The sequence below is a fragment of the Spermophilus citellus genome (assembly GCF_964194105.1).
Source record: "Spermophilus citellus genome assembly, chromosome: 1".
Taxonomy (NCBI): domain Eukaryota; kingdom Metazoa; phylum Chordata; class Mammalia; order Rodentia; family Sciuridae; genus Spermophilus; species Spermophilus citellus.
Genome location: NC_138182.1, coordinates 47,131,983 through 47,150,742, shown reverse-complemented (window position 1 = coordinate 47,150,742; position 18,760 = coordinate 47,131,983). Strand labels below are relative to the sequence as shown.

Here is an 18,760-nt window from a genome sequence, read left to right as displayed (position 1 = left end):
TGGATATCCTAGTTTTCTGTAGTGAGCTGATAGAGATGACCTTATCATACCCTTGGTGTTTGGCCCAGAAGTGCAGTGAAACTAATTTCATCTGTTTTCATTATCTAGCAAATGTTTATGTTTTACAAATTTAGAGACTAAAAAAATCAGTCCAAGATATAGTACAAAGGAAACTTTGTGGTGATAGACTAGTTACTGATTGTGGTAGGGTTTTATGAGTCTATACATGATAAAAATTCACATAGAACTGTATACACATATTGTACCAGTGTCAGTTTCTTGTTTTCATATTGAACTGTGTTTTGTAAGCTGTAACCTTTGAGGGAGACTGAGGGGAGGCTATATACGTCCTCAGTTCTATGTTTGTAACTTCTGTGTCTATATTCCAAAAAAAAATCAACTCAAAATAATTTATTTGTTTTATATAGTATTTTGCACTACCGTCTTTTCTTCCAAAGCAAAAGTATAAATAAGCTATAGATGTGATATCCTGCTTTTTCTGATATAATCTAGCAGTATTCTTTTTACCACCATTAGCTTACTCTATAGTGATTGACTATTCACATTTTCCAGTGGGTGAATGGTTCCGAGACACAGTGCTTTCAGTGGAAAACTGCAAAAGCTTCCTGGCAAACTGGGATAAACTTGTTACCCTGTTTATGGAAGACATTAACTGGAGAGAGGCAGCCTATGGGCTGTTACTGATAAAGAGGCGGCTTAAATGTTTGTGATTTCATATGTTCCCTCCAAGACTCGCCCTAAAATCTATGTCTACTTAAGCTGCTAGGAATATTTCTTGAAGCTGTCATCTACCTTTTTATATGTTTCTCAGCTTAAAAATGCCCTGAAATCTTTTAGGTTTTTTCATCTCATTGTGTGTTCCATGACTTTTAGTACTGCCATTTTTCCTCAGTCAGTATTATAATGATGTTAGATATAACTTACATTAAGTAAAACTACTAACAGCTTTCTGAAATATGTAACCCTTTTATTTAAAAAACCAGTAAAACCAAGTTAGAATTATTATCATGAATTTATTTTTCTTATTGCTGGGATGAATAGTTTTCAAAATAACACCCTTAAAGCATGAATTTTCAGTAATAAGTATAAACTAATGTGAAATGTTTACTTGTTTCTTGTCCTCCACACTGTGCCTCTATTCTTGTTATCTTAGAATTCTTGTCTTATAGTCTCAGGTACTTAATGTAATATGTATAGTGTGTTTCTAATTACCTGGATGACTAAAATTATCAAATGGTTATGGATAATTACTAACATGTCCTGCACAGCGAGTTACTAGACCCTCATGATGGAGGGAACATGAAGTAGTATAAAAAACTTGATTTACATTGGTGTTTTGAATCATTTACTTTTCTGTATGATTTTAGAGAAGCTAAAGTGGGGAAAGAAAGAATGAGAGGTAGAAATGCATGCAGGAGAGAGAACTATAAAATTGTTTTGTAGGTCTAGGTGAGTAATTTTCTCTTTTCATTGGAAGGAATTAGTTTTTAATCTTTTGGGGAGCCATGGAAAATTGAATAAAATCTTTGAGCTCTATCGTTAGGAAGAAGTTACTATCCTTGTTTATATGTAGACTTGAGATTAAGAACTTCTAAAAAATGAAACATGGGTAGATGTGGTTACTTATTGAGTAAGAGAACCAAAATGATCTGTATATAACTTTACTATTGAAAGTGAACTTTAAAATGGGTTCTTGATCCGTTAGCAACCTCAAGAAATTGGCTGTGTAGATTTCTTTATTCCTACTAGATTAAATAATTAAGGGAATTAATTAGGGAATAAAAAGACTCATTTAAGTTCACATGCCTGATAAGCAGCTTATCTCTTGAGAGCAGATATTGTGCTTATTGAATGTCTGCCATGTGTTAGGCCTTGTGCCACTGAGGGGGATAGAGATAATAAGCCTTGCCTAAGCTCAGGATTGAGTAGAGCAGTTAGATTTGTAACATTTAGTTTGAACTTAAATATATATATTTAGTCTTCATTTGGAGTTCTCTTTAACTCAGTCTTGTTGGTTTTTAGTGAATACAAAAGAAATATTTTATTAAGACTAAAATATCAATATGTACTAGTATCTGGATTTTAAACCATAACCTGATCATTTGACTTATTAGCATAGAAGCTGAGTATCATCCTAAAACATGATTTATAGGGAGTGGGGATGAATTCTAGGAAGAGAAATTTCAAGTTGAATTCCTTTATAACGTTGGAGTGGGAGAAAGCAATCAAGTGAAATTGTGATTTTTAAAATTGTTTTTTGGGTTTTTAATAATTTTCTTTCAAAAGGCAGAAGTTATTGACATAAATCTAAGGTATAATTTTGTGGTTTTGTTTTTAAGCATTTTTTTGAGATAACGGATGATCAATTTGACTTCCATACATACTGCATGAGAAAGATGACCCTTCGTGCTTATGTTGACCTTTTGAGATTAGAAGATATTCTCAGAAGACATGCCTTTTATTTCAAAGCTGCTAGATCAGCAATTGAAATATACTTGAAATTATATGATAATCCTCTAACCAATGAAAGCAAACAACAAGAAATAAATTCAGGTAACTGAAAAAGAACTTGCTTTAAAAAGATTTGAAAGGAGCATCAAATTTCAGAATGTCATAAATAAAGTACTTAGAAAAATGTATTGTCACATGTTTAAGGTATGATTAGTATACAATGTGTGTATGTGTGTGTATCTAATTATCTTATTCTTCCCAATATATTTATATAATTAAAAGAACAGTTAATTAAGAAAAAAATGTATCGTCAAGTGGATGTAAGGACAATATTAGATAACTGATACATAAAGTGAGTGAGGGGCTGGGTTTATGGCTCAACGGTAGAGTGCTTGCCTAGCATGGGCAGGACTCGGGTTCGATTCTCAGCACCACATAAAAATAAAGGCATTGTGTTGTATCCATCTATTAAAAAAAAAAAAAAAGATTCACTCTCTCTCTCTCTCTCTCTCTCTCTGTTAAAAAAAAAAAAGTGAGTTGATACTTTGTAGCTGGTGCTTGTCAGTCACCCTAATAAAATGATTTGTAGTCTTTCTTATTTTTATCTTCAGCAAGATCAGTTTGGGAAAAATAGAAATATCTATGAGTTTCTTTCTTTAAAATTATAACTGAAAATAGATTTGAGCCACTTAGGGAAAAATACATATTCCTAAATTTTTTTGCACCTACTTTATTGAAAGAAAGAATGCCTGAGCAGGATACTTTGGTTTCATGCCTGTAATCCCAACTACTTTGGAGGCTGAGGTAGGAGGATCACCAGTTCAATGCCAGTCTGGGTAACTTAGTGAGATCCTTTCTCCAAATAAAAAGTAAAAAGGGCTGGAAATACAGCTCAGTGGTAAAAGTGCATCTTGACTCTGTCCCTAGCACTACAAAGAAGAAAGGAATGAAGGTGCTAGTGAGAAGACTATCTGTACAACTTTTTATTCACTGGAATGTTAATATCTAGGAATGTTTGAAAAATAACAATAGGGAAGCAAATTTCTAAGATTTCATTTCTATATTAATATAGCATTTAGAAATTTTTGTTCATTGACTATTTACAGAAAACCTTTCAACTAAAGAATTGAAGAAAATGCTTAGCAAGCAGAGAAGAGCTCAGAAAAAGGCTAAATTAGAAGAAGAGAGAAAACATGCAGAAAGGGAACGTCAACCAAAAAGTCAGAAGAAAAAAAGAGATGATGATGAAGAAGAAACTAGTGGTCTTAAGGAAGAACTTATACCTGAAAAATTAGAAAGGGTAAGATAAGCTTACTTTTATTTGGTAAAATTTATGCTGTTTGGTTCTGCTCTGGTCATAAACATAATTTATTTAAATCTATAAATCAGAAGCCATTATATAAAACTAATATTAAGTATTTAAAATTTGCCATTAATTTTTTTTCAATTATAAAATGTTGTTATATTTGTCTCCTTACTTTAAGTATTTATAGTATATATAAGGAACTGTAAGTACTTGGTATATCATTTCCTAGTCTGTGGAATAATTTTAACTAGGCTTTTAAAAAAATCTTTATAAAGTTACCTTGGTTTTATAGTCATGGAAACAATATAGTTTGTATCTGTTTTGAAAGTTATTTATTTATTTTTTAAAATCAATTTTAGTTTTTAAATACATGACAGTGATTCTGCATTACAATTTTTATTACACTTATAGAGCACAATTTTTTATATCTGAATATGAAATCTGTTTTGGAAGTTATTGACTACACACTCTGAGTTAATTTGTAGGTAATAGTTTTAAAATGTTTTCTTGCTTATTTGTATGAAAAACACAGAATTATTTTAGATGTATATTAATATAAAATTTTAGGGGTCATTTGAATTGTATTGATGTTCTTAAATATAAAAATTTTTCTTTCTGCTTCTTAAAATAGGTAGAAAATCCATTAGAAGAAGCCATCAAGTTCCTTATACCTCTTAAGAATCTTGTTGCTGATAACATTGACACTCATCTATTAGCATTTGAAATATATTTTAGAAAAGGTAATAAATCAGGGGGTTTTTTTGTTTGTTTTGTTTTACTGTGCTAGTGATCAAACTTAGGGCCTTCCACATTCTACCACTGAGCCACACCCCTAGTCTTGAGTTCAATTTTTTAATCCTTAATTATATTGGTGACTGTATTCAGTTTAATCTTTGTTATATCTATTTTTGTTTAGGAGTTCCATTTTGGTCTTCTACAAAGGCTGTTTATCTCCTTTTCCTTTGCTATTCAAAATTTTCTGGGGCCAGGTGCAATGGTACACACCTATAATCCCACTGGCTCCAAAGGCTGAGACAAGAAGGCTGAGACGAGAGGATTGCAAGGCCAGCCGCAGCAACTTATTGAGGTCCTAGGCAACTTAGTGAGACCCTGTTTCAACATGAAAAACAAAAGGGCTCGGGATATAGCTCTGTGGTAAAGCACATCTGGATTAAATCCCTAGTATCGAAACAAAATAAAAACTTGCTGGATAATATATATTAGAACATAATAATCAAATCCAAACAAGAAGAGTTTGAATAATAATGCAGATTATTTACCTGAAGCAGTTTTTCATGATTTTTCAAGCTTTCCTTTGGAGTATTTGATAACCCAAATCAACTTTGAATTTTGCTTTCAAATGTTATAAAAAAAATTAACATTTTGTTATTGAGTTTAAGTAATGTTAAAGTGAAGAAAAAGACAAATATTGATGCTATTTTTGTTTTCCTGATACAGGAAAGTTTCTGTTAATGCTGCAGTCTGTCAAACGAGCTTTTGCCATCAACAGTAATAACCCTTGGTTACATGAATGTCTAATTAAGTTTTCTAAATCTGGTAAGTTTAAAAAAGTAATGTTCATTGAGAAACAAATATGGCCTGTCTTCCATTTATCTGGATATTAAAGAAACTTGAAATAATGTAAAAACAATAAAGAGGTAATGCTTATCATATTAAATGAAGATATCTATAAATTAAACATGTTAGTTGAAAAAACACTAGAAATTAATGTGTTTTTGAAATGTTTTTAAGTTGTAGATGGACACAATATCTTTATTTTTATTTATTTATTTTTATGTGGTGCTGAGGATCGAACTCAGGGCCTCACATGTGTGAGGCAGGTGCTCTACCACTGAGCTACAACCCTAGCCCTAGAAATTAGTGTTTTTGAGGCCAGAATGTATTTATTTATATTCCAAAGGAGTGATATGTTGACTTGTGACTTTACTTTATAAAATATATAAAACTTAATACTAAATACAAAGGTTTTATAACTGATTTTTTTAAAAGCACAGATGAAAAACAAAAAAATCAAATGTTTTTGTTTTTGTAGTGTCTGATCATAGTAATCTTCCAGACATTGTGAGCAAGGTTTTATCTCAAGAAATGCAGAAAATATTTGTCAACAAGGATTTAGAAAATTTTAATGAGGATTTTCTCAAACATAACACTACCTCTCTTCAGCATCTGCTTTCAGGTTTGTATTCAGAAACTGTCATGGTTAACATGTTTATGGAAAAAAGAATGTGGTAAAAAACAAACATTTGGTAAGATATCTAACCTCACTGATTATCAGAAAACAAAGAAATGAACACAATACCATTGTGTCTTTCAGAGTAGTAGAAATTTTTTTTTTGTTAAAAAGGAGAATATGGTGAGGATGTGGCCAGTGAAACACTCTTAAAATTTTGCTGTTTTGTGTGTAAATTGGCCCAGCCACTTAGTAATTTGTTATTGTTATTAAGAGCTGCACATTACTTGTGACTTTACACACACACACACACACACACACACACACACACATACATATATAGTTATACATGGACACAATATCCTTATTTTGTTTGTTTATTTTTTTTGTGGTACTGAGGATTGAACCCAGTGCCTCACATGTGCAAGGCAGGCTTTCTGCCACTGAGCCACAACCCCAGCCCTATTTGTGACTTTTGATTTAGTAGTCACACTTTTGTAAATAACTTTAGAAAATCAAAGCAAGAAAGAGCTTTTTAAGTACAAGATAGCTATGAAACACTATTTGTAAGTATGGGGAAAAGAAGAATGGGAACAAATGTCGTGAATGTCCTGTAATAGGGGAAAAAGTGATAGTTTGGTAGAAAGCAAAATACTGCATTTTCCTAGAACATCATTTTAAGTAATGTTTATTCAAAGGGTTTGTAGTAAGAGTGGTATATGCTCTTATAATGTGTATGCAGAATTGAACATACAATCTCAATTATGTAAAAATACGTTTGACAAAAAAACTGAAAGGAAGTACATAAGAAAGTTCTCATGTTACCATTGTGTATTATGGTTATAGCAATTTTTTTTTTTTTATCTTGAGGATTTAATTATGTCCTGTTATGGGAAGGATTTTAGGCTACATTCACAAGATGACAATATGTCGTAACATAATTATGCAACAAGCCATATAGTTAAATATTTTAACTTAAGCTTTTTTGATAAAGAGAAGCTTCTTATTTCTGGTATCTGTGAAAAGACAAATTCTTGAAAATTTTTATTTCTTTGTAATAAGAGCAGAGGAGAATTTCTCTTCAAGAAAAGATGTATAATGGATATTAGCATTTCTTTGTTTTGTTTTTTATTATTAGTTGTTCAAAACATTACATAGCTCTTGACATATCATATTTCATACATTTGATTCAAGTGGGTTATGAACTCCCATTTTTACCCCGTATACAGATTGCAGAATCACATCGGTTACACATCCGTTTTTACATACTGCCATACTAGTGTCTATTGTATTCTGCTGCCTTTCCTATCCTCTACTATCCCCCCTCCCCTCCCATCTTCTTTCTCTACATCATCTACTGTAATTCATTTTTTCCCCTTGTTTTTTTTTTCCTTTCCCCTCACTTCCTCTTATATGTAATTTTGTATAACAATGAGGGTCTCCTTCCATTTCCATGCAATTTCCCTTCTCTCTCCCTTTCCCTCCCACCTCTCGTCCCTGTTTAATGTTAATCTTCTTCTCATGCTCTTCCTTCCTATTCTGTTCTTAGTTGCTCTCCTTATATCAAAGAAGACATTTGGCATTTGTTTTTTAGGGATTGGCTAGCTTCACTTAGCATAATCTGCTCTAATGCCATCCATTTCCCTGCAAATTCCATGATTTTGTCATTTTTTAGTGCAGAGTAATACTCCATTGTGTATAAATGCCACATTTTTTTTTTATCCATTCATCTATTGAAGGGCATCTAGGTTGGTTCCACAGTCTAGCTATTGTGAATTATGCTGCTATGAACATCGATGTTAGCATTTCTTTTTAGATTGTGGGAAATACTTTTCTAAACACTTTATGAAATTCTAAGGAAGAGAAAAATTTCACCATATAAAAGTAAAACATCATAAAGAAAGAAAAAAGACCAGTTGAGAAAAAATAGATATGTAACAGACAAAAAGGAAAGGAAAAAACCCTCTAATATACAAAGAACTGTTATAAATCAACAATAATATAAAATTAATAATTCAATAGAAAAATGAATATAGAAAGTATATCATGTAATTTACAGGAGAAATATAAATTGGATTTTATTTATAGTTATTAAAAATTATTTTATTAATGGGTATGCAAACATTTTCCCCTTTTCCCCAACCAGACTCCTCTGTATGACAATAAATTTTTCCTTAGATGTTTTAGTTTTGGGTATCATCTTCTTATGTTTTTGGCTGAAAGGGTGATTGATGCCACAGAATACTTTTTTTAAAATTTACATTTTGAGAATAACAATCTCTAAAGGAGAGGAAGTTAGTAAACCAGTGTTGTTCTGGTAAAATTTTTATTTCTTTGTAATAAGAGCAGAGGAAATTTGAAGGAAAAAAATTCTGATTCATTGTGTTTTGTCATCAGTACTCTCATTGTATTCCCAGGCTTTCAGTGGGATGTCACTGAAGGTTTTAAAGAGATGTCACAATTTGAACTGCTGGGGAGTCAGTTTCAGCCCCCACTTGGTTAACAATTGAAACCATGTTTGAAGTTGCTGGTCAGTATAAGTCAGATTGAAATATAAGCTTTATTAGCGTTTACTCATCTTGAAATGTCATGGAATTTCAGGTGCTAAAATGATGTATTTTCTGGACAAGTCAAGGCAAGAGAAAGCAATTGCTATAGCAACTAGACTGGATGAAACTATAAAAGATAAAAATGTAAAGGTAAGAATTTTCATTGGCTGATTTATTGTTGCTGAATTATCTAACAAAATGTGTCTTTACAGTGTAAATTCTTAAGTAGGTTTTTTGAGTTATGTCTTGATATAAATCTCAACTTCACTAATTATTAGCTGTGTGACTTTATGTAAGTTATCTTTTTAGCTTTCTTTTCTTTATTTTGAAGTTAAAAATGAAAGTAGACTTCTACCTGTCTCAGTCAGTATAGAGTTAACTGGTATAACAAAACATGAAGGTACTTAGTGCTTGAAATACAGTAAGCACTCATTAAATGTACATTATTATTTTCAATTATCACAGTTTTAGTTTTTTTTTTTAAGTATTAGATTTTATTGCCTTTTTTAAGGCCTTGAAGAGTTTGTTTTAAAAATTCTTTTTTTGAGGGGATTACTTACTGTAGGTTGTAAGAAGTTATTACTTACTGTAGGTAATAAGAAGTTATTTTAGAGTGAGACCTTGTCTTTCTCTTGGTTTAATTAATAAATTGCATCTTTTGATTAAAGTTATTATTAGCTTTTAATTTTTCTTTAAATAATTTTATTTTCCCCTTGTTTCATTAGACTTTAATGAAGGTTTCTGAGGCACTGCTTGATGGCAGCTTTGGAAATTGTAATTCCCAGTATGAAAAATATAGGATGGCCTGTCATAACCTGTTTCCTTTTACACCTGCTTTCCTGCCTGCTGTGAATGAAGTCCACAGTCCCGGTGCAGCACTGAACCATACAGTTAACTATGATGTCTTGGCAAACGAAATTTGAAATCTCATAGAAAGTTGACTCCAACAGACTCAATTCTGAATTCACATCAGGGTTTCTTTTTCAGGGTGCATTTTAATATAGATATGAAAGAAATATTTGGATAGAACTTTTAAATGGAGTATTCTGTAAGCTTCTTTTATTCTTTATCAAACTCTTCCAGTTTACACGAATGTCTCCTAAAAGTACTTGTTGTATAGGTTTCTTCAGTTCCCAAATCATCAGCACTGTGATAGTTGCTGTCATTTCTCTATCATACTTAGGATAATTTCTTATTAGATTCATATATAACTTTCCAGTATTATTTTCTTTAGATCCTGGTCTCAGGATCTGTGGTTTGATCCCCTTTCTTATTGGTTTGTTTTATTGTTTATTTGCTTGCTTTTTTTTTGGGGGGGGGGATGGTTTAAAGTGTTAACTATATTTTAAAATATGAAATTCCTCTTGGCAGATACTGAGGTTTGCTTTAAAATTTAATTTACCCTTTTTTTCATCTTTTCATGATTTACCATTTTGTTTTTAATATTCATAAAATTAAACTTTTTAATTGAATAAGAGTATTCCACTTTTATGTAGATGATTGAGAATAAGAAAATTAGTTTGTTTCTTAATCATGAAAATTCACTGATAAATTTGTTGCTTATCTCTTAAAGATCCACATGCAAGAATTACACTTTCTTGACTGGGTTTGCTTTGAGTGTTAACAAGTGAGAAGTGGTGATTCAAGGGAATATGATAGGGTAGAATACAAATAAAAATGAAGCACTGTTACTCTTACAGCAATGCAATAACTGTTAAGAGCATTTTTATATCTCTTAGTAAAATGAGAATTTAAGCTATCAGCTTAATTCTTAAATCATTATTGAACAGTATTTGGGGGTGGGTAGCTTTTTGTTGTATCTTATATAGAAAACAGTAATGGAATTACTCAGTATGTCTCAGAACTATGTAAATGTATCTGTAATATTACTTCTTAAAGCAAATATAAACTCAAAAGGGAGATTTTACTTAGAGAAATAGTCCTAATTAAAATAATTTTCTTTTACCCTCATTTCTTTACATTCATAATTGCTGAGAGTGGAAAAACTCACTGTAAAATAATGCCAACCTAGATAATGCTATAATAAATTATTTTGTACACAGTTGTTTGTTGATATTTGTGTTTATGCTTCATACTGTCAAAATACGTTTTTGTAAAATATTCTTTGACAGAGTAGAAACTTAAATCTTCTTAATCTTTTCAAATTCATAAAAATGGTAATTCTCAGTAACCACCTACCACATATATTCTGATGCCACAGCAGTTTAATTTATTTAGTGTTTTAACAATTTTGATACTAGTTAGTAATTTGTCATGAAATATCTTGGCAAATACATTCTTCATGTTACGTTAAGCAGAATGCCACTGTGTAAAGATGCCAGTTAATAAAAATTAATGTGGAAATTATGTTTAACAGCAACTTTTAAAAAGTATTCTATTGGGATCATTTAGAGTTTCTGATAGTTCTGAGGCAGTTACAGTTGAGGTGTGAGGAGTTAGGTTTGAATTACGCACTGAAAGGTTTGGAAGGCAAGGTAAGGGACACTGGGATTAGAGAAATCCAGTCAGTGGATAGAGGTGGTATGTATTCTATCCCTGTTCTGCTTTGAGATAACATGAATGTCATAAATTTGGAACTTGAGTAGTGATCAGTTTTAGGATAAGGCTGGGTCATGTCCCTCAACCTCCTTCATTCATTTTGAGAGAGGCCTAAAAACTTCAGGGAAGTCGAAGGAGAATAAGGTTAAGCTGAAAAGAGGCATTTGAGAACCAGATACTTAGGAAAGAATCTAGTCTCAAGAGAAAAGCAAAAGATCTGTTGTTCTGGGACAAGATGCAAAGATTTAAAGCGTACTGTGATTGACTAAATAGGCAAAAACCTACATGATAAAGAACCACAATAGGTTTTTAGATTCCATTATTAGCTAGAACAAGGGTCAGCAAAGTTTTTCAATAAGGGACAGGTAGTAAATATTTTAAACTTTGACAGTTGTATTGGTCTCTCACAACAATTTAATTATGATGTTGTATGAAGTAGCCATAGCTAGTAGATAAATTGGTGGATGTGTTTTTTTTTTTTTTTTAACTATTTGCATTAATAAGCTTTGGGCCAGATTTATCTTCAGGTCAGACTGTAGTTTGTGGACTTGCTAGAACAATGTGTGTCATGTGAAATAATAAAGATAAATTTGTGAATTCCATTTTTTTCCTGCCTGAAGCCAGGGTGAATTTTATGTATATTTTAATGTAGGCATTTTGAAAGTTTGTGTAGATTAAGGAACTTTGGTTACTGGGGATTGAACCCAGGCCTGCTTTACTACCAAGCTTCATCTCTAGCCCTTTTTATTTTTGATTTTTGAGACAAAGTCTCCTTGACTTGGCTGAGACTGGCCTCAAACTAGTAATACTCCTGCCTCAGTTTCTTGAGTTGCTGAGATACAGATGTGCTCTCTTAACACCTGTTGGCATTTCCTTTTATTTTATTTTTTTGAGAAAAAGGAAAGAGAAGAAGTTTTATTGCTTTCATAGCAAAGTAGAAACAGAGAGTACTTCTGTCCCAGAAATTGTAATTCCTTCCCATCATGGGGAACAGAGGGTTTTTGAAGAGATGATCCAAAGGAATCCTGTTTGCCCCAAGATCAGGGAGGACAGATTAAAAAAAAAAGTGTCAGTTTTAGAGCAGCAAGGGCTATACTCAAAGCATAAAGTGGATCACTGTTACATTTCCCCCACTGTCAATTTCCACATTTCTGTGGAGAAACGGGTGATGACATCTCCCAACTGCTTCCTGCTGAAAGAGGGCAAAATGGGGAGAAGTGACCAAAATCCTTGTGGAACTTACCTTTTAAAGCAAATTCTTCTAACGTATCTTCTGTGTACCAGGTACTTTCCTATAGGTTAAGGATTATGAATATTTTGTTGAGTATTGTTTGTATATTGAACAGTTTCCTATGTGCAGAATAACAGAGAAAAATTGACAAAATCATTGGAATTGCACACATTTTTAAATTGTGATGGAGAAAGAAGAATTATTCAGCCTATCCTTCCTTCCTCCCTCCTCCCCTCTCCTCCCCTCCTCTCCCATCTCTTCCCCCACTCCTCTCCCCTCCCTTCCCCTCCCTTCCACTGCCCTCCCTCCCTCCCTCCCTCCCTTCCTTCCTTCCTTCTTCCTTCCTTCCTTCCTCCTTTATTGAACTCAGGGGTATTCATCCACTAAGCTACATCCCTAGCCTTTTTTTATTTTTTATTTTGAGACAGGGTCTTAGTAAGTTGCTGAAGCTGCCTTTGAACTTGCAGTCCTCCTGCCTTAGCCTCCCAAGCTGCTGAGATTGTTAGGGGACAGATAGATGAGAGTGGTGGGAACATGAGGTAAAGAGAACAATTCTATTAAATGGGTCCATTGTGCTGACCACCTCTGTGCCCCATGCTTTCTTTTCTAAAAAGCAGTTCCTCGGCAAACTGAGGCAGGGGTAAGGGTCAGGCAGTCAGTGTAGGTATGAAGGATGGGGTCAAGAGAGGATGACTACTGGTTATCAAAGAGAGCAAGGGATTGCAAAGGGTTAACCTCTGAGATTGTGTTCTTCTGTAGTCTGGGTTGCTAACAGTTAACCTCTGTGCCCCTGCCCCTTCCTGCTCTCAGTCACGTATATATGGGGAAGAAAGAAGCAGTAATTAAAAGGGAGATGTCTGGGGTCCAAAAAAAAAAAACGATGCTGCACCTCTTCCTATGGGTTCTTGGCTCCGAGGCCCCACTTTTCTTCAGAGAAGTCTGTCTATCGCTTTCTTAAAACTTGGTCTCTGTGCTTGCCTCAGCATCTCTCAGGTGTTTAATCTTCATCATCAGGGAACAAGAACCCTACCTCATCTCCAACAGACCAGTATCAAGATTACAGGTGTGTACCACCATACCTGGCCAGTCTATATTTCTTTTATTTTTTCCAAGCCAAACTATCCAACTTTATTAAAGATACTTTTCATAAACAATCATGGTATTTCAGGCAGGACATGGGCAGACAATCATTAGAAGTATACAACAATTTTCAAACTCCCTTCTTGGATTGACTACCAAAATCAGAAAGCCACTATAAAACCCAATGAAGTCTTCATTTGATGCTCTGAATAGGGAAAGTTTAGAGTGAGGGTTGACATTTCACATTTAGCATGTTGTTTAACAACTTTTCACAAGCTGACCCTGACTTTCAGGAAATGAAATGAAAATGGCAAAAATTATTAATCTGAAGATCCACAATCTAGAAAAGGAACTGCTGCTCTTCTGAGGGACACTATTCTCAATGATATCACTGGAAAGTCCAGATTGCCCCACACACTGGTAAAACCAATTGTTGGGAATCGGGTCCCAACAGGTCTGAGTTTAGGGGAGTTAAGTCTATGCCGATGGCAGAGAGGGACAAGAGGACATACAGATGAGTTTGAGTTTTTCCATACCACAAGGCATTTGTGCCAAGGTGGCTATGTGTGCCAACATCAGGGAATCCCTTCCTCTTGGGAATAAAGAGGAAGTCTCTCAAAACTACAAGGGAAAGGTGTTTTCCCCCACAGCATTCCAGCTTTGGAGACATTCTACTAGTGACATATGCTCCTTCCCCCAAAAAACAACAATGAAGTGTGGTGTGCTAACAATATAGATTAAAAAAAATTATGCATTTTTATAAAACTTGATAAAAAATAGTATTTCAAACTGTACAGTCACCAGAAGTACATAGTTATCAAAAACGCACACACTTCACTTGGCATCTCCAGCACCTTCAGCTTTCTGTGCCTGGGGCATCTCCATTTTCTGCAGGGTTATTCCCATCCTTGCCAGTGTCAGCTTTTCCCTTTTTCCCTTTGGGTACCTTCTCTCCCTTCTTTGCAGAGGCCTTTTTAGGCTTGGACTCTGGCTTTGGAGGAGCAGGTTTGGCAGACAACCTTGCAGATCTTCTCTGTGGTTGTCTTTCACTTGGGCTTTATCTCCTTTAGCATCCCCTTCAGCCTTTCTCTTGATCCTGGTGGCGATGGCGGCGGGACGCAGGCGCTGGATGCCGGGATGCAGCGGCGCGCGGCCTTGGTCACCCGGGGGTCGTTCTCGCCTCTTCTTCACACTCCAGTGTATTTCTTAAGCACCAATTATGTTTCAGGTTCTTCGAGTATGACGAATGCAATCGTGAATAAAATTGTTCTCATGGAGTATATATCAGTTGTGGGTGTAACATTTTCCTGTGACCAAGATAACCTGAAAAGAACAATTTAGCAAAGAAAAAGTTTATTTTGGCTCAGGGTTCTGGAGATTCAGTTCATCATCAGCTGAGTTCATTGCTCTGGGCCCAAGATGAGGCTGAACATCATGGGAGAGGGGTGTGGTAGAGGAGCTCTGCTCCATTCATGGCAACTAGGAAGCAGAGAGAGAGGGAGGGGGAGGGAGGGAGGTGGTGGTGGGGGAAGGGATCACAGGGAAAGTGAACCCTTCAGGTCATATCCCCAGGGACATCTCTTCCACTGGCCCCCTTGGCCCACTCCACCACCTACAGTTGCCACTTAGTCCATTCAAACTAGGATGGACTAATGAGGTCATAACTCTCATAATTGAATCATTTTACTTCTGAACATTCCTGCATTAACACAAGAGCTTTTGGGGGACACTTCATATCCAAACCATAACAGGGAGAGAAAGAAACATGAGGCAAAGTTTATTGCTTGGAAGAAAAATCAAAACAAGAGTGTAGAAAGTGGTTTTAGTGAAATTTGAGAATATCCAAGAAAGCCAGGCATGGTGGCATATGCCTGTAGTTCCAGTGACTCAGAAGGCGGAGGCAGGAGGATCACTTGGTGAGATCATGTCTCAAAAAATACAAAGGGCTGAGGATGTAGCTCAGTGGTAAAGGATCTCTGGGTTCAAGCCCCAGCACTCCCCCCCCCCTCAAAAAAAAAGGATAAAAAATTTCAAAAAGAATAATAAAAGCCCACAGTGAAAAAAATTAGTCTCAGAAAAGCAAATCAGATTTTTCCTAAGCATTATTGAATGTATGAAAATGGAAGTTTTAAAAAATGATTGAATAAAATAGCTTAAATTTCATATCTAGTCAAATATGACAACATGGTAAAGATATACATATAAATCTCAAAAGATCCTCAAATGCTTTTGGAACAATACTGAGAGAAAATTTGGCAGATACTATAAGAGATGTGAGAAGAAGGATGATCAAATATTTCTTTTTATTGTTGTTTTAGAGACACCTCAAAATTCTAGGCATTATCATGATTAGTAGTGGGAGGAATAAAGTAACATAAGAATGAAAGTACCTGTCTTGTTAAGAGGAAGTTTATAGATATTGAAAAGTTTTAAGAGTTTGAGTAGACAAACTTGAGCATGCTTATGAAGATTATCATAACAAAATATAAAAAGTGAAAAGTGAACTTGGTTTTCATTTAGTGGAAGAACAAGGAGAGTATAATAAATGAAAATCAGATGAATCAGTTCTACTGGCACACACCTTTAATCCCAGCTACTCAGGAGGCTGAGGCAGGAGAATAGTAAGTTTAAGGCCAAATTGGGCAATTTACTGAGCCCTGTCTGAAGACTTAGTTGGTTAGGGAAACCAATTAGAAGACTCAGATTCTTGAATTGTATTAAAAATTGTTTATAAGAGACACATTTGAAGGTAAAAATGAAATAGAATCATGAAAATAGATCAAACAGTCTAAGATGAGCCAGAATAAAGCTAGGGTAGTAGTCCAAATATAATTTAATGCAAAAAGTGACAGAGATTATTATTACAGCAAAAAAGATATAATCATAGTTACCTCTTTTGCACCTACTGTACTGCCTTAAAGAATATCCTTGTTGAACTTCTGGAGTGCAAAGTTGTTTGGTTCTGCAGTCTACCCGCCCTCCACAGAACCAGCTCTTGAAAAGTTACTGTGTAGTCTCCATATTGCTAAATATTTTTTTAAAAATATTTTTTAGTTGTCAATGGATCTTTTATTTTATTATTCTGTTGAGATTAAAAATTCCCAATTCAGCTTTTGCTAAGTGTAAATTCCATTGTCTGGCCAGTTTATAAGAGTGGGAATTTGTGAAAAAGGGCCCTGATCTGAGAGTGGGAAGGGGGCTAGTTTCAGGTAGGTCTCACCATTCCAGGGATTCCTATTTCTTATTTGTAAAATAAGGAGGATTTTCTAGGTGACCCGTATCCCATACTCTATTCTCAAACTGGACTGTCCATTTTGATTACCCCACAGATACCTTTTCTATCTTGAATAAATCCTTGAGAAAACTGTTTCTCAGCAGTTGGTGTTCTTCCACATGGACAAATTCTCTAACACCAGCTTGGCATCCTGGGATTCAATTCAATTCTGACCCTGTCTATCTGAGGTTAGCATTAGGTCCCACAGGTTAAGGTCTCAGTCCTGTAAGACTGCTCCCCATTCAGATGCATGCTAATTGCAAATCAAGGTCAAAGGTACTTTTGACCAACTGGCTATAGATCAGAACTCCCATGACTCTCTCCTAGAATGGCTCATAAAACTCAGAGAAATATTTTTTATTTATAGGTTTATTATAAAGGATACTACAAGGATACAGATGAATAGCTAGATAGAAGAGGTTGTATGAGTCAGGTCCAGCACACTATTGGGACATGTACCTAGAAGAATTTTAAGAACACCCACTACCTTCATATAAGGAATTAGTAGCAACAGCAACAAAAAACTCATGGCAAGTTCCATGTTGATAATTTTTAGCAGTACAAAGTAGTGTAACAGACTTATAAATGCTGCCTTTGCAATAAGTGGTGGTAGGCCTGTAGGTGCCTTATGGGTAACTGAAAGCAGGATAAAGCTTGGCATCTGTCTTCATTTTGTATTTGTCTTCAGGTCCCTGCTCAGCTCTGCATGTAGGTATGTTAATCATTTAAGGAGTGTTCATCTAAAAACTGGTAATACAAGGTTTATTAGCGCTAAATTTAAACATCCTGGGCAATGGGTGGTGGACATCCTGAGCAAACAAGTGGAAATTGCTCCGTCAAGTGTAAAGAGCTTCTCTGGAGCCACCTCACAGAACCAGAACTGAGAGAATGATAAACCAGAAGCCATTGTGATGAAGACAATTTAATTACGCATTCTTCTTACCCCTGTCCCAATTCCTCCTCTATTTAAAACTAAACCTCCTGTGAACACACCAAAGACAGGGCTGAGATGCTGGATCTCATTTTGTCTTCCCAGTTTGGCCATGTTAATTACAAATCTTGTCCTGCTTTTCACCAGTACCTTTTCTTCTTAGATTTTGGGGAGAACAGCTAGAGTTGCTTCCTTGGGACCCTTGGAATCAGGCTTTTGTCTTAGGACTCTGGTAACAATAGGAGTTCAACAGACAGATTCTAAAAGGAAAAAGGGTCTTAATCATTTCCGAAAGGAAAAAGGAAGGAATAGCAGGAAATACTAATAATGGTGAACACTTACTTTTAAAATATAAATGAAAACTCATGTTTGAAATTAGGTAGATGGGGAATTTGGTAAAGGGATAGGGAGTCATCCATCTTCAGATCACTACTTCACACCCTTGGGGAATGTCAGTAACCCAGAAGGAGGAGCCTGAGTAACATGGAGTGTGCGGGGGTTGAGGTAGAGGTGAAAATGACTTGGTGCAGGGAGCTGGCTGTAGGAAGAAAATCAGAGAAGGAAGAGCAAGAATTAGTGTTTTAGGATTGGACAGGTCAGTATCTTCTACCTGGAAATTTGGAGCTGTGTGGCCATGGCTGTCCATTTGTTCATCCATCTATCCATCCATCCAAATTTTCATCAACCCAACTGACGTCTATATAATGTATCTTGTGCACCCAGATGAACCCCAGAAGCTAGCCAGAGAGCAAGATGCTTTTGTTCCTGCCAGTATTACTTCTCTGTTTGGTATGTGTGCATGTGTATGTGCGTGTGTATGGGGGGGATATTAGGCACTGGTGTGTTTTCTAGTTTGCCACATCCAAGATGGACAGACTTTGGTTTACCCTCAATAGAAGAGTGCATTGCCACCAGCTATTTTTATTTTCTCAATTTTAAGATTATCTTGTGATATCCAGACCCATCAATCTCTCTCCTAGGCATTTTATCTTAAAGAAATAATTTATCAGAAGCAAAGAGGCTGGCTTATTTTACCTATCATTATGTTCTCAAAGTTCATTTGTGTTGTTGCTTATTTATTGCACAATTTCCTCCTTTATTAAGGCTAATATTCCATTATATGTATATTTTCTTTATCCATTCATCTGTTTATAAACATCAAAGTTG

The 18,760-nt window shown here is 34.9% G+C and overlaps 1 protein-coding gene across 5 annotated transcripts in view; it reads left to right on the top strand.

Annotated features, from left to right (window-relative positions):
• Positions 1-10,583, top strand: part of NAA16 (N-alpha-acetyltransferase 16, NatA auxiliary subunit) — a 58,551-nt gene extending 47,968 nt beyond the window's left edge. For 3 of the 5 annotated variants that reach the window (XM_081279722.1, XM_081279721.1, XM_081279720.1), the window contains 7 exons: positions 2,361-2,574; positions 3,579-3,772; positions 4,410-4,518; positions 5,237-5,335; positions 5,832-5,975; positions 8,571-8,668; positions 9,244-10,583. In XM_081279722.1, coding sequence (XP_081135848.1) covers positions 2,361-2,574; positions 3,579-3,772; positions 4,410-4,518; positions 5,237-5,335; positions 5,832-5,975; positions 8,571-8,668; positions 9,244-9,441 — 1,056 coding nt within the window. In that variant the 3' untranslated portion in view covers positions 9,442-10,583. Of the gene's footprint in view, positions 1-2,360; positions 2,575-3,578; positions 3,773-4,409; positions 4,519-5,236; positions 5,336-5,831; positions 5,976-8,386; positions 8,669-9,243 lie in introns of those variants that run through there. The other 2 variants (XR_014020429.1, XR_014020430.1) reach the window with 2 other exon arrangements.
• Positions 10,584-18,760: the final 8,177 nt, after the last annotated feature.